At 42.9% G+C, this 12847-nt stretch overlaps 1 protein-coding gene across 1 annotated transcript in view; it reads left to right on the top strand.

Moving 5' to 3' along the window:
- The window catches only part of MYRFL (myelin regulatory factor like), a 161560-nt gene that overhangs the window by 40115 nt on the left and 108598 nt on the right, over positions 1–12847 (top strand). The window contains exon 4 of the mRNA XM_063447015.1: positions 160–218. Coding sequence (XP_063303085.1) covers positions 160–218 — 59 coding nt within the window. The remainder of the gene's footprint in view (positions 1–159; positions 219–12847) is intronic.

Raw genomic sequence — 12847 nt, 5'->3', positions numbered from 1 at the left:
TGTTCCTTTAAGTCTTACTATTCCTGTCCAGGTCACTGTGCTAATATTAATGGTTATTGCTATAATTACAGCTATAAAATGTTAACAATAAATGGGTAATGTTTAATACAGTTAGTAATTAAGCTAATTAAGATATTATTGGTTTCTTTAATATGAAAGGTTACCCGACTCTCCACCTGATTCTGGATCAGAACCGTGCTCCCCGCCACAAATAAATGGTAGGTAAAGTCCATTACCATTACACCTACTTCTAGGAAGGAACAGTCATAAAATGTTGTAATTCTGAATAAATGATAGGACTAAGAATGTCTTCCTGTACCTTGACCTGGTCGCTTGCGGTGGCATTGGATATAACGACAGCTTATATCGTTTTTCTAGTATGTGGTGAATATAATTGTTCTTCTAAACAATCCATAACATAAAGAATACTCAAAAAAACTTTCAGTTTCGTCAATATTGGCATATGCAAACAATTCTCACTGATGTTCCAGCCATAAAAACAAAGCTAGCTTAAAGGTTATTAGAAGTTCATGTGGAAATGATTTATCAAGAACTAAAAGCATAGAAAAAAAGGTAAACAATGTCGGTTTGCTGCCATTATAGCTTACACGCAAAATAAAATTTTTAATGCCCGAGTTAAATCATTATATCAAGAGGTGTTACGGTGAGGTGACAATTAAAATTCCATGTAAAGGCCAAAATAGACAATTTTGACAAACAATATCAACTTTGCTAAGCTGATTTTTTTTTTGTTTCATGTATTTTGAACCCTTTTATTGAACCACTACATAATTTTTTGTGCTGTGTCTAATAAGGATCAAATGAGCAAATTGCTTTTTATTTCTGTTTAATTATGTTCTTTACAAATGTAACATATTCACAATGTTTTAACTAAGCAAAAAGAGTACTGTTTCTTTCCGTACCTGAATACCTGCTACCACCTTGTCAGTAACCATGTTTCTTTCTTTAGCTAATAATCTAGGACAGGAAAAAACAGTGAGAGCTAAATTTTTGTATTTTGTTTCATTTATGTATGATCACCATTCCACTTTTCCTATATTTGTAAAATAATATTTGTAGTTTTATTTTTTTAGAATTCTTTATTTTTCATGCAAGCATGTAAAAGTCATACGTGTAGAGCCACGACAGCAATAACACGTTACAGAATAGCATATCATAGGTAATACAAGGCGTCATGGTGGTACAATTTGCACATTTTTTAATAAAATGGACTGATAAGTTATAGTGAGAGATTAAGGAGAGTATAGTCCACTCGTCTGTGTAGCCGGTGAGATAAAGAGGGGCTATATATTGTGTCCTGGTGTTGCAGGTGTTCCTTGACCTTACAGGATTAGTGGCAAGTGAGTTCTATGTCGTTTGAGTTTTGTAAGTCTAGTCTGTATCAGGACGTAGTATCATGTGTCGGTGGAGGTTCATGTTCGGTTACCAGGTCTCTGGACAGTAGAGGCTACTGGGTTTGGCTTAGTGGATGTTCCTTTGGTTTATGGTGTGCTGTTTCCTAGAGAGTGATGCCTACATTAAACTGGGCTAGGACAGGCTGTGAGGTGTAATCTGTTTGTGGAATACTACAAGTGGAAGTCTAGTTGAGTAAACGGTTGAGTGGGTCGCACGGCCTAGATGAGCCATGGTATCACTATTTATTTGTTTAGTGCAGGCTCCTATGGGGTTGAGCTCCTATGTAAGTAGTACCCTGTAACCATGAGGTGATGGTGGGCGGGGGGTTATGTCAACTGGGAATTGGTTCAGGTCGTGGCTCCTCTCTTCTCTCTGGGTCTGAAGCTAGCTGTAGTGCCTGTGGTTTGTGGTTGAGGGTTAGGCAGTAGCATAGAGTCCTCATTTTGTTGGGGGAGTCCCAATGGTGCCAGTAGTACTGGGCCGTCTTTTGGGTCTGTAGCTTTGTAGTGTTGTCTCTCTTTTGTCACCTAAAGTGTCCAAGGTGTCACCCATCTGTAAGCGATTCCTGATGCTTGTAGTGGTTTGGTTAGCGATTGCATATTTTTGCGCCACATTAGCATAGCCCTGCTTAAAGGACCACTCTAGGCACCCAGACCACTTCAGCTTAATGAAGTGGTATGGGTGCCAGGTCCAGCTAGGGTTAACTAATTTTTTTATAAACATAGCAGTTTCAGAGAAACTGCTATGTTTATCAATTAGTTAAGCCTTCCCCTTTTTCCTCTAGTGGCTGTCTCACTGACAGCCGCTAGAGGCGCTTGCGTGCTTCTCACTGTGAAAATCACAGTGAGAGCACGCAAGCGTCCATAGGAAAGCATTATGAATGCTTTCCTATGCGACCGGCTGAATGCGCGCGCAGCTCTTGCCGCGCGTGCGCATTCAGCCGACGGGGAGGAACGGAGGCGGAGAGGAGGAGGAGAGCTCTCCGCCCAGCGCTGGAAAAAGGTAAGTTTTAACCCTTTTCCCCTTTCCAGAGCCGGGCGGGAGGGGGTCCCTGAGGGTGGGGGCACCCTCAGGGCACTCTAATGCCAGGAAAACGAGTATGCTTTCCTGGCACTAGAGTGGTCCTTTAAGTCCTGAAAAAATGAGAGTTGACACATTTCATATTCAAAGGGTGTTTTTCTCTTTAATGCAGCCAGCAGTCCCAGTTTGTCTGTCATCGATTGGCACCCCAATATAAGGCCCCGTGGAGCTGTGTTAGGGGTTTGTGGGGATTAAGAGATCCTGTAGACTCAGTTGAATGAGAAGGTTTTGGCCTGTCTCATTGGTAACACTAGGCGTCTGATAAAGTGATGTAGCTAGCGGTATTCAGTCTCTGACCCCTCTAATCTTGATGTTCTTGCATCTGCCCCTATCATCAAGTATGTTTACTTGTCTGACCATGGTTGCCTGTGTGGATTGCAGTAGCCGTACGCTTTCCCCCAATGTGTGGAGGTCCTGTCTCAGGTCTTTTACTTCTTCCTCGGTCGTGTGGCTGCGTGCGGTCACCGCTTGCACTTTGGTAGTAAGTACCGCCAGATCTGCTTCCCACATCTGCCTGTCAGCATGGCTTGTATGTCACTTTTTAAAGCTTGTGTGCAGTCCTGTGTGTCCTGTGTAAGCTCTTGAGGTCGGGAGCTCGGTAGAGGGCTGTCATGTGGGTCCCCATCTTCCGATGGTGGTGGGGAGGCCTTTTGGGGGGGTTGGAGCCTGTGTTACATTAAGCGTTTGTAGCATTTGGCCTATATCACGCTGTGGCTTCGGGGTGAGTGGGGGCGGTTTTAGCGATCTGCGTCCCATCTCACCTTGGTTATGTGTCCCGGGTGTCTGGTCCTCCGAACTTAAGATATTCCATAGCCAGAGCCCTCCGGCGATGTCTCCTTGTTGTCTGCCCATGAGGTAGGCCTTGCTTCCTGGGCGTCTATTTTTGAGCCTGGGGACTGAGAGAACGGAATCTGCAGTATCCGCAAGATGTTCTGTAGGTGATTGCGTGTCAGGTTGCCAGTTATTCAGCAAGATGTGCTTAATTTTTCACAGATTAGGGTACAAATTCTCGGAGCTCAGAGAAATGACGTCTGCTCCGGTGTGGTGTTAGGTTTCGCCCCCCCATATTTGTAGTTTTTGTGTCAGTGTTGAACATTCTGCATTATCATTATCAGACAAATTAGAATTGTCATGAAGTCAATTTGATTTAAAAATTTAGCCCAAAAAAGATGAATTAGAACAATTCTCGGGCATGCTGGCCACCATCCCGCGAGACATACTTAGCTTGCGTTCTAAGAGAAAAGCAGAATTTTATGTCTATTAAAGGAGTTTTTTTATGATTCTATTTCCTGGTTTTGAAGTTAATTGTATTCCTCTGTAAAGTTAAGGGCTTGAAGATATTTCCGATCACTTTTGGAAGATTTCTCTCTGGACAGACTTGCTGCCTACGTTGTGACATAGGTGTAAACGAGGTGGACAATATTTCCACCCACGGTTTTCCTGCAATCATCGCTGGCGTTTCCCATTTGGGACTTTTTCATAAGCATATGATTGTACAATGTATCATTCTTTCTAACCTTCAGCTTACTTATGGCAGCTGGGCAGGAGCCATAAGGCACAAGGAAGGCCTATACAGCTTCAATATTGCTTCCTATTTGCCTTCTACCTCCCATACTCTGCATTTTTTGACCAGATGAAGCTCTGGTCCACTTAACAAGAGCAAGTAAGGTATTCTCAGACACATCTACAGTCCCAGCAACTTGACGTGAGTCAGCGACGGCAGAGGGCCTCAAGGGTAACTTATCCGAGACAAAGCTACGGCCCCTATTATTCCTCATGTGAGGAGCTACCATTGTCAGTACTCTCTACACTGCCATTACCCCAGAGGCGACAATAGAATGTGGAGAAACAAACTGGCACATTATCACCACTTTCTATCACATCATCAATCTTGGTCATATATGGGGACAGTTCAGGTTTTAGGATTGTCCGGACTGGTCGGCATTGTGTACCTGCTCGTTTATCTGTTTGGGAGATGGTTGGTAAATATCCTTGCTTGTACAGTAGTGTCACTTTGCAGTTGATCCTTTTTTCCTTTATAATTCAGCTTTCCAGCTGGTAATTGGTTAAAAAGCCAGCAGCTCTACATACGCCTGTTTCCAAATCTACTGGCAGGTCCTACTACTCTAGGCATATGCCTCTTACCGTTTAATATTGATTCACATATTTACTGTTCTTTTGTTTTTCATTTGCACACTTGTGCTGTTTCATATGGGTACCAGCATCGTTCTTTTAATGGGCATTTATATTTTATTATTATTATTTATAAAGCGCCTCTGCATATATATGCTTATTATATTTCTCTAGCTTTATAAGTTAGGTATTGCTCATTCTTGCGCACTTGAAAAATTTACAATATTGCTAAGACTTATCTTGCAATGTCTACTTTATCTGTTATGCATTTGCTTCAATAAAAAATAAAAGTCAATTGTGTTTTGAGTTTGGCTATTTTCGGCCTTAAATTTGAAATTCACTTTGAATTTGCTTTGATAATCCATTGATTTTGACTTTTCTAAATAACCCAGTAAGTGTTCCCAGCTGTCAAATTAAAAGCAATAGTGGCTTGTCTCAGATAAACAGAGATTTGATTACATATCGCTGCTGATAGAGTCCTCTCTAATGAAAAGTGACCCAGTATGCTCTATACGCCACCCATAGGCGTGCGCAGCCTATTGCATTAGGGTGTGCACCCTAAAGCACAAACACACGCCGCATGTGTGTGTATACATATGTGTATATATATATATACATACATTTTAAACATACCAAGCCCAGCATAGAACTCAGAGCTCCATCAGCTGTTCCATGGCCATTTGAAACAGGTAGCCTTCTGGAAGACTCACATTTCATTCTATATCTACATAACCTGTTAATTTTGTTGAATGTGTAATGTTTTTATATTTCGTGACTATTATTTAGTTTTATTATTTTCAATGTATACATTTTCATGTCTTTGTAACTATAGCCTGTGCTAATCATGCAAAGTATTTTATCACCTTTGTCTTTGTCCATCATGTTAAGTTAGTTTAACCAGCTCAGGCCCATATATCTTTCTTGTTCCTTGTTTAATGGTTTTATTTCCCTACTTAAATACCTCTGTCTTATCTCTGTAATTCTCAATCTTGCTTTTGATTTTCCTTAAATGACCTTAAATCAAATGTCCATCTATGTACCCCCCCCCCACTCTCTTAGCCCATCTGACCCTAATATACATCTCTCTCCCACAGTCTGATTTTTAAACATACCAAGCCCAGCATAGAACTCAGAGCTCCATCAGCTGTTCCATGGCCATTTGAAACAGGTAGCCTTCTGGAAGACTTGGGCCCCTCCCACCCTACCCCTCGCCCACCCACCCCATGCTTAATTCTACATTTATAGATAGTCTCCCACATAACTTTCAACCTCTTGAAATTGACAGGTGCAAACACTGATCATCACACCCTTCCATGCTTTTAACTCTATAGAACACATACCCTCTCTCCCTACAAATAGATATCTCACACACTAATACTATATACTTTTTGTTTAATTTTTGTTTTTCACAATTTCTGTTTTTCATTTTCAACTACACACCTCATACCACTAACATGAATCCAAATATAACCATACTGATATTCTTAATAACCCTTTTTTCAATTCAATTTTGTTCACACCACTACCAGCATAAGCACACACCTCAAATTGGAAAACAAATTATCATACACCATGGCATGCTTTGTTCCTGTAACTTATCTGCTGAGTGCTGGTGGAGAGTTCTAAAAAATAGCCCTCCTACCCCCACCTCACAAAATTATAAAGTATCCCATTCACTATGTGCCCAAACAAAAATTATGTCCAAATTCCTATTCCTTATGTTACTCGCCCTTGCAAATGATGTGGAGTCTAACCCAGGTCCCCCAGCTAATTCTAGTCCTAATCTCCCCACTAAAAAAGGCCTCTCTTTTGTGCACTGCAACATCCGTAGTTTACTCCCTAAACTGGATGCACTGCAAGCCTGGTGTTCCCATTACAAACCACAAATCATTGTGCTCTCAGAATCTTGGCTAACAACTAAAATACCAGACACCGCTATTGCAATACAGGGGTATTCATGTTTTAGAAATGAAAGAGCAAAGAGAGGAGGAGGCATTGTTATTTATGTTGACAATTCCATAAAATTTACCCCTTTACAAAAGCTTAATCCTCCTGCAACCTTTGATTTCCTCTCTGGCACAATTGAGATCCCGTGCAGTAAATCAATCATTGTTGCAGGAATCTACCGCCCACCTAGCTCCCCTGTGCATACTCTTTCTGACATAGCCCATCTCCTTAGTGAAACCATTGCTCAAAACCCTAAAAGTGAACTGTTGGTCTTTGGAGATTTTAATATTGATTGGCTGAATCCTAAAAATAATAGTTCGTGCACCCTTTTTAAGACTTTGCAGCTAACACAATTAATCTCCTCCCCAACTCGCATAAACATTAAAAGCCTTAACCATACCCTGCTAGATTGGATTCTCTCTACTGCTCCTGATAGAATCCAGGAGGCCGGTGTTCTCCCAAACACTTTCAGTGATCACTGTTTAGTGTACTGTGTGCGCAAAATTAAGGCTATTAAATCCGCTCCCAAGGTTAAAATAACAAGGTCCTTCAAAAAATTTAATCTTGAATCCTTTCTAAAGGACATCAAGAACCTCCCATGGCACAGATTAAACATTATCCCGGATCTAGACTGTGCTGTTGAATTCTTTCAGTCTGAACTCCTACAAATTTGGAATCTGCATGCCCCGCTGCGTAAGGTGAGAGTAAAAGGAGCACATATGAACTGGATCACAGCTGACCTCATCCAAATGTACCAGTTTCGGGATTCTATGTGGTCAAAGTTTAAGCGTACTGGCTCTATGAATGATCACTGTGCATATAGACAATGGCGAAATATATGCACAAAACAAACAAAATTGGCCAAAGCCCAATATTTCTATGACAATCTGAACAATAACATCTCAAACCCTAGAAACTTTTGGAAAGTCATAAATAAACTACAAACTCCCCCAATCCACTCCCAACCCTCCACTGTCAAAGTGGATAACCAAACCCTGAAACTTCCCTTAGATGTAGCAAATGCCTTTAACAATTATTTTGTCGGATGCTCTACTGCCCTGATTGCCAAGCTAATAAATGGCACGCATCCTGAAACTACAAATGTGGATCAGGTCTCACTAAATTTGCAAACGCCCAATATAGACAAGTTCACTTTTAGACCTGTACCTGTTAGTGTCATTGAAAAACATCTTAATAATCTAAAAATGAAAAACCAGTCCGGACCTGACCAAATCCCAGCAATGCTGTTGAAGCTCAGTGCACCGGCAATTGCTAAACCCGTCGCAACTCTAATTAATGAATCCTTGGTGTCTGGATACTTACCCAAACTTTGGAAGACTGCAAGAGTAGTGCCTATCCATAAAAGTGGTGACACTACCTTGGTTTCTAACTATCGCCCTATATCATTGCTCCCGGTATTGTCAAAAATCTTAGAAAAATGTGTCCATACGCAACTATGTGAGTATTACCAACAATCAAACTATCTGACCCCTGATCAATCGGGCTTTCGCCAGAATCACTCCACTACAACTGCCCTCTTAAAAGTTTGTGTAACGGATCACCTGGCACCCCGACTTGGTACCTCCGTTAATGGATGCTCCTAGTGCTTCCTGAGGACTCCAAGCACTCTGGCAGACACCACAATCACCGAATCCGAGAAACCTTTTAAATTCTCCCAAGCATATGAATGCTGTAGACCATTGAATAGGAACCATACGAATAGGCTTGTACTCCTAGCAGTCAACTGGAACAGCATACAATAAATCCTTCCCCCAATAATGAGACGACACATCACTTTGAGGTTAAAACAGGAACTCTGGACTGTCTCATCCAGCCTGGCTTTTATTACAATAATACGCATACAGGCCACACCCAGGGGGAGGCATAAAATAACCAATCACATACATGGTTCAGCCCACACATCCCCTCCCCTCAGATAACATTAAACCCAATTATCCGGTACACTTTTTCAGCCAAGTTCTGGATGTACCCCAAAACCCGGGGGTACACCTTTAAATCCAGCATCGCTGGATAGCCCTTATTCAGGGGGACAACATATCCAAAATTCAAGTAATTCGGATGAATGGTTCGTGAGATATGGGGTTCCAAAGATTTGACCGACCGCATGGGTAAAGTATCCGAAAACAGTTCCATGCATTTTGGCCCTGCGGTCGGTCACAAACAAGGGAATGAAAACAGGCGAATTGCCTGTGTTATAGAGCCTGGAGAGGGTTTGAATTAATTCCCTTGTTTGTGGGGTTCTTTCTACCGAACGGCGGGTCATTCGGTAGTTTCCATACGAATTTCTGGAAGTATGGAGGTCTCAGCGGTGTTTGCCTAGTCAAGTGTCCGATTTTAGTTCCAGACACTCGACGGCAAAACACCGCTGTTCGGTAGTTTAAGATGGCCGCCGCCACGTGTTTGTTTCCCGAATGGCGGCCACCCAGAGGACAAAGAATACATTACACTGATTGCCAATTACCCGTTTGCAACATTGTTGCAAACTGTAATTGGAGGCACACTTATTCCTGGGTGGTCTGGTTGTTCGGTAGTTTCACTCAATATAATAAATGGAGTGATTCTACCGAACAATCAGATGAATGCTGCATACATATCACCCAGGTTAAACTTAACACACATATAATATTACAGGCAGTACACTAGCATATGTATCACAGTCTTAAAGGGACAGTAGTCCCAAAAGTCCCAATATGTCCATAGATGCTGTTAAAAGGGCCAGTAGCAGCAATATACAGTACAATATGCCCCAAATAACCCAGGGGCCATAGTCAGCAGGTAGGAGGCTAGCAAACAGGCTTCTCCAGGGCCCAGTGGCGAGGTTGGTTTCGCCACAGTTTGCAATGACATCCAAACTGGCATGGAACAAGGAGACCTAACTGGAGCTATTTTCCTTGATTTTGCTAAGGCCTTTGACACAGTAGACCACGACATTCTACTGCACAAACTCAAAAACTCAGGTATTGGTGATCATTCGCTAAACTGGTTTCGATCGTATGTATCGGAACGCTCGCAATATGTGTCCATTTCTGACAGCGACTCCCTCCCTCTCCCAGTCACGTGTGGTGTTCCCCAAGGTTCCATTCTCGGCCCCCTACTATTTTCATTATTTATAAATGATCTGCCTAATGTCTGCAAATCCTCAAATGTACACATGTACGCAGATGACACGGTAATCTATGCGAGCAATTCCAATCTACCGCAGCTTGAGGCTGTGCTCCAAGACCAGTTTACAGAGGTTGAAAAGTGGATCGCAAAAAACAAACTGTTCCTGAACACTGACAAAACTGTCACAATGATCTTTGGAACAGTACCTAAATTACACAAATTACACAATTCTCACCTATCCATCAAAACAATTTCAAATGGCACACTGACCGCAGTCCACTCTTTCAAATACTTGGGTATGATGTTAGACCCCAATCTATCTTTTGGCCTGCACATAGAAAAGCTTGCATCTAAACTTTATCCAAAACTAGGTGCCCTGTACAGAAACAAATCCTGCCTAAGCCCTTCAGTAAAGGAAAAGATTGTACAGCAAATGCTGATGCCAATCATTGATTATGGGGATGTAGTATATGCATCTGCATCGCAATCCCACATTAATAAACTCAACACATTGTATAACTCGTTCTGCCGATTTGTGCTACAATGTAATTACAGGACCCACCATTGTGACATGCTAAAAGAACTAAACTGGCTGTCGCTGGAATCCAGACGCACCCTTCATCTTTCTAGCCTTGTGTTTAAGAGCTTTTCTGGGAAACTCCCACCCTACCTGAACGCAATGCTTTCCCCGGCTGTTCCCACTTCCTACAACCTCCGATCCAGTACCAACACTTTACTTAGTCTACCTCAATATAAAAAGAAAGCAGCCCGATCCTCCTTCTCCTACAGAGCACCGCATTTGTGGAACGACCTCTCGCACAAATTAAAATCTTCCCTAAGTTTAAAGTCCTTTAAGAGATCCATCTCTACATACCTCAAAACAGAATGTACCTGTCATGGTTGATTATATTTTTCCTACCTGTTCTATGTTAAATGTTGTATATATTGTATATTAATTTTGTATTTTATTGTACACTAACTGTAACAATGCAATGATTTGTGGACCCAGGACATACTTGAAAACGAGAGAAATCTCAATGTATCTTTCCTGGTAAAATATTTTATAAATAAATAAATAAATAAATAAATATATACATACATACACACATACATATACTGCTGTTTGTGTGTGCGTGTGCTGTTAGTGCGCTGTGTGAGGGTGCTGTGTGTGTGTGGGTGCTGTTACTGTGATGTGTGTGTGAGGGTGTTGATAGTGTGCTATGTGGGTGAGGGTGCTGTTTGTGTGCTGTGTGTGAGGGTGCTGGTAGTGTGCGGTGTGTGAGGGTGCTAGTAGTGTGCGGTGTGTGATGGTGTTTGTGTATGTGTGTTAGGGTCCTGTTAGTGTGCTGTGTGTGTGTGAGGGTGCTGTTTGTGTGATGTGTGTGAGGTTGCTGTTTGTGTTGTGTATTTGTGAGGGTGCTGTTAGTGTGCTGTGTGTGAGTGTGCTGTTTGTGTGAGGGTGCTGTTAGTGTGCTGTGTTTGCAAGGGTGCTGTGTGTGTGTTTGTGAGGGTGCTGTTAGTGTACTGTGTGTGTGTGTGCTGTATGTGTGCTGTGTGTGAGGGTGCTGTTTGTGTGCTGTGTGTGAGGGTGCTGTTTGTATGCTGTGTGTGAGGGTGCTGTTTGTGTGCTGTGTGTGTGAGGGTGCTGTGTGTGCATGCTGTTTGTGTTAGGGTGCTGTATGTGTGTAGGTGCTGTGTGTGTGTGCGTGCTGTATGTTTGTGTTGTATGTTTGGAGGGATTGTGAAGGTGGGGGCAGATTAGTAAATAACACCCTCCCTTCTTACCTTATGACCCCTACTAAAAGGGAGGGAGAGTTCACTCTGCGGGGCTACGCTCAGATCTCGCGAGAGGAACCTGGCGGAGCTTCTGTCTAGAGCTCCCCGGGTCCTCTCCTGCCTCCCTCCATGCTGCTGTGGGCTGGTGAGGTAGATCTTTGATCTCGCCGCCAGCCCATGGAGGCTTAGAGCAGAGCCGGCACTCAGATAACGCCAGCTCTGCCTGAGCCGACAGGGGAGATCCGGAGATCTCCCCTGCCGGCAGGGGTCAAGTCCTGGGGAATAAAGTGTGGGAACTCTCCCAATATTCCCACCCCCCAAAAACAAAAATATACACTCGTGTGTATATATATATATATATATATATATATATATATACACATATATATATATACACACGTGTACACACACATACACTCACACACACATATATTCACAGACACACATACACACACACACACACACACTTACAGACACATACATTCACAGACACACACACATACATTCACAGACACACACACACTTAAAGAAACACACACATACATTCACAGACACACATACACACTTACAAACACATACACTCACAGACACACATACATTCACAGACACACACACTTACAGACACACATACATTCACAGACACACACACACACTCACACACAGACACACACACATTCACAAATTATTATTTTTTAATTAAAAATTGTCCACCCAGCCTCCCTACCTGGAGAGCTGGCGTGGACTTGTCCCTGTGGTCCAGTGGGTCGGGCACCTATCTCCATACAACAAGCGGTGAGGGAGCTGTGTGCCCTCTGCTTCCTCTCACCGCGCGGGCTGTCTGCTGTAGCTGGGAGCCGGAATATGACGTCATATTCCGGCTCCCGGCATTAGCAAACGGCGCGCGGAGGGAGGAAGCAGAGAGCACACAGCTCCCTCACCGCTTGTTGTATGGAGATAGGCGCCCGACGGGGGGGTGTCCATCAACTCTTACTCCCCCCCCATGACAGGGGGAACACGGGGGGGAGGAGCAGGGCATTTGGGGGCGGCAGAGTGCCTGCAGGAACAGCGGGAACGCGTTCCTGCAGGACTCACAGGCGTGCCGCGGGGATTAGGGTGTACCCAGGCACACCCGGCACACCCCGTGCGCACGCCTATGACGCCACCATACAATTTAAATGGTCTTTTGACTGACCCTTTAATATGTCTTTTTGTCTTTATACAACATGCTATAGAGAACTGTACCTTTTAGGAGATTTTACTAGTAACAGGCCGTTATCTAAATATTGGAGGAGTGACATTTCAGGCAGTACCAGAAAGTTAGACCTATAAATAGTGATACATATATTATTTAATTGGTATGACTCTTCAA

This window comes from Pelobates fuscus, chromosome 3 (assembly GCF_036172605.1).
Source record: "Pelobates fuscus isolate aPelFus1 chromosome 3, aPelFus1.pri, whole genome shotgun sequence".
Classification (NCBI taxonomy): Eukaryota; Metazoa; Chordata; class Amphibia; order Anura; family Pelobatidae; genus Pelobates; species Pelobates fuscus.
This window is presented reverse-complemented; position numbering and strand designations above follow the sequence as displayed.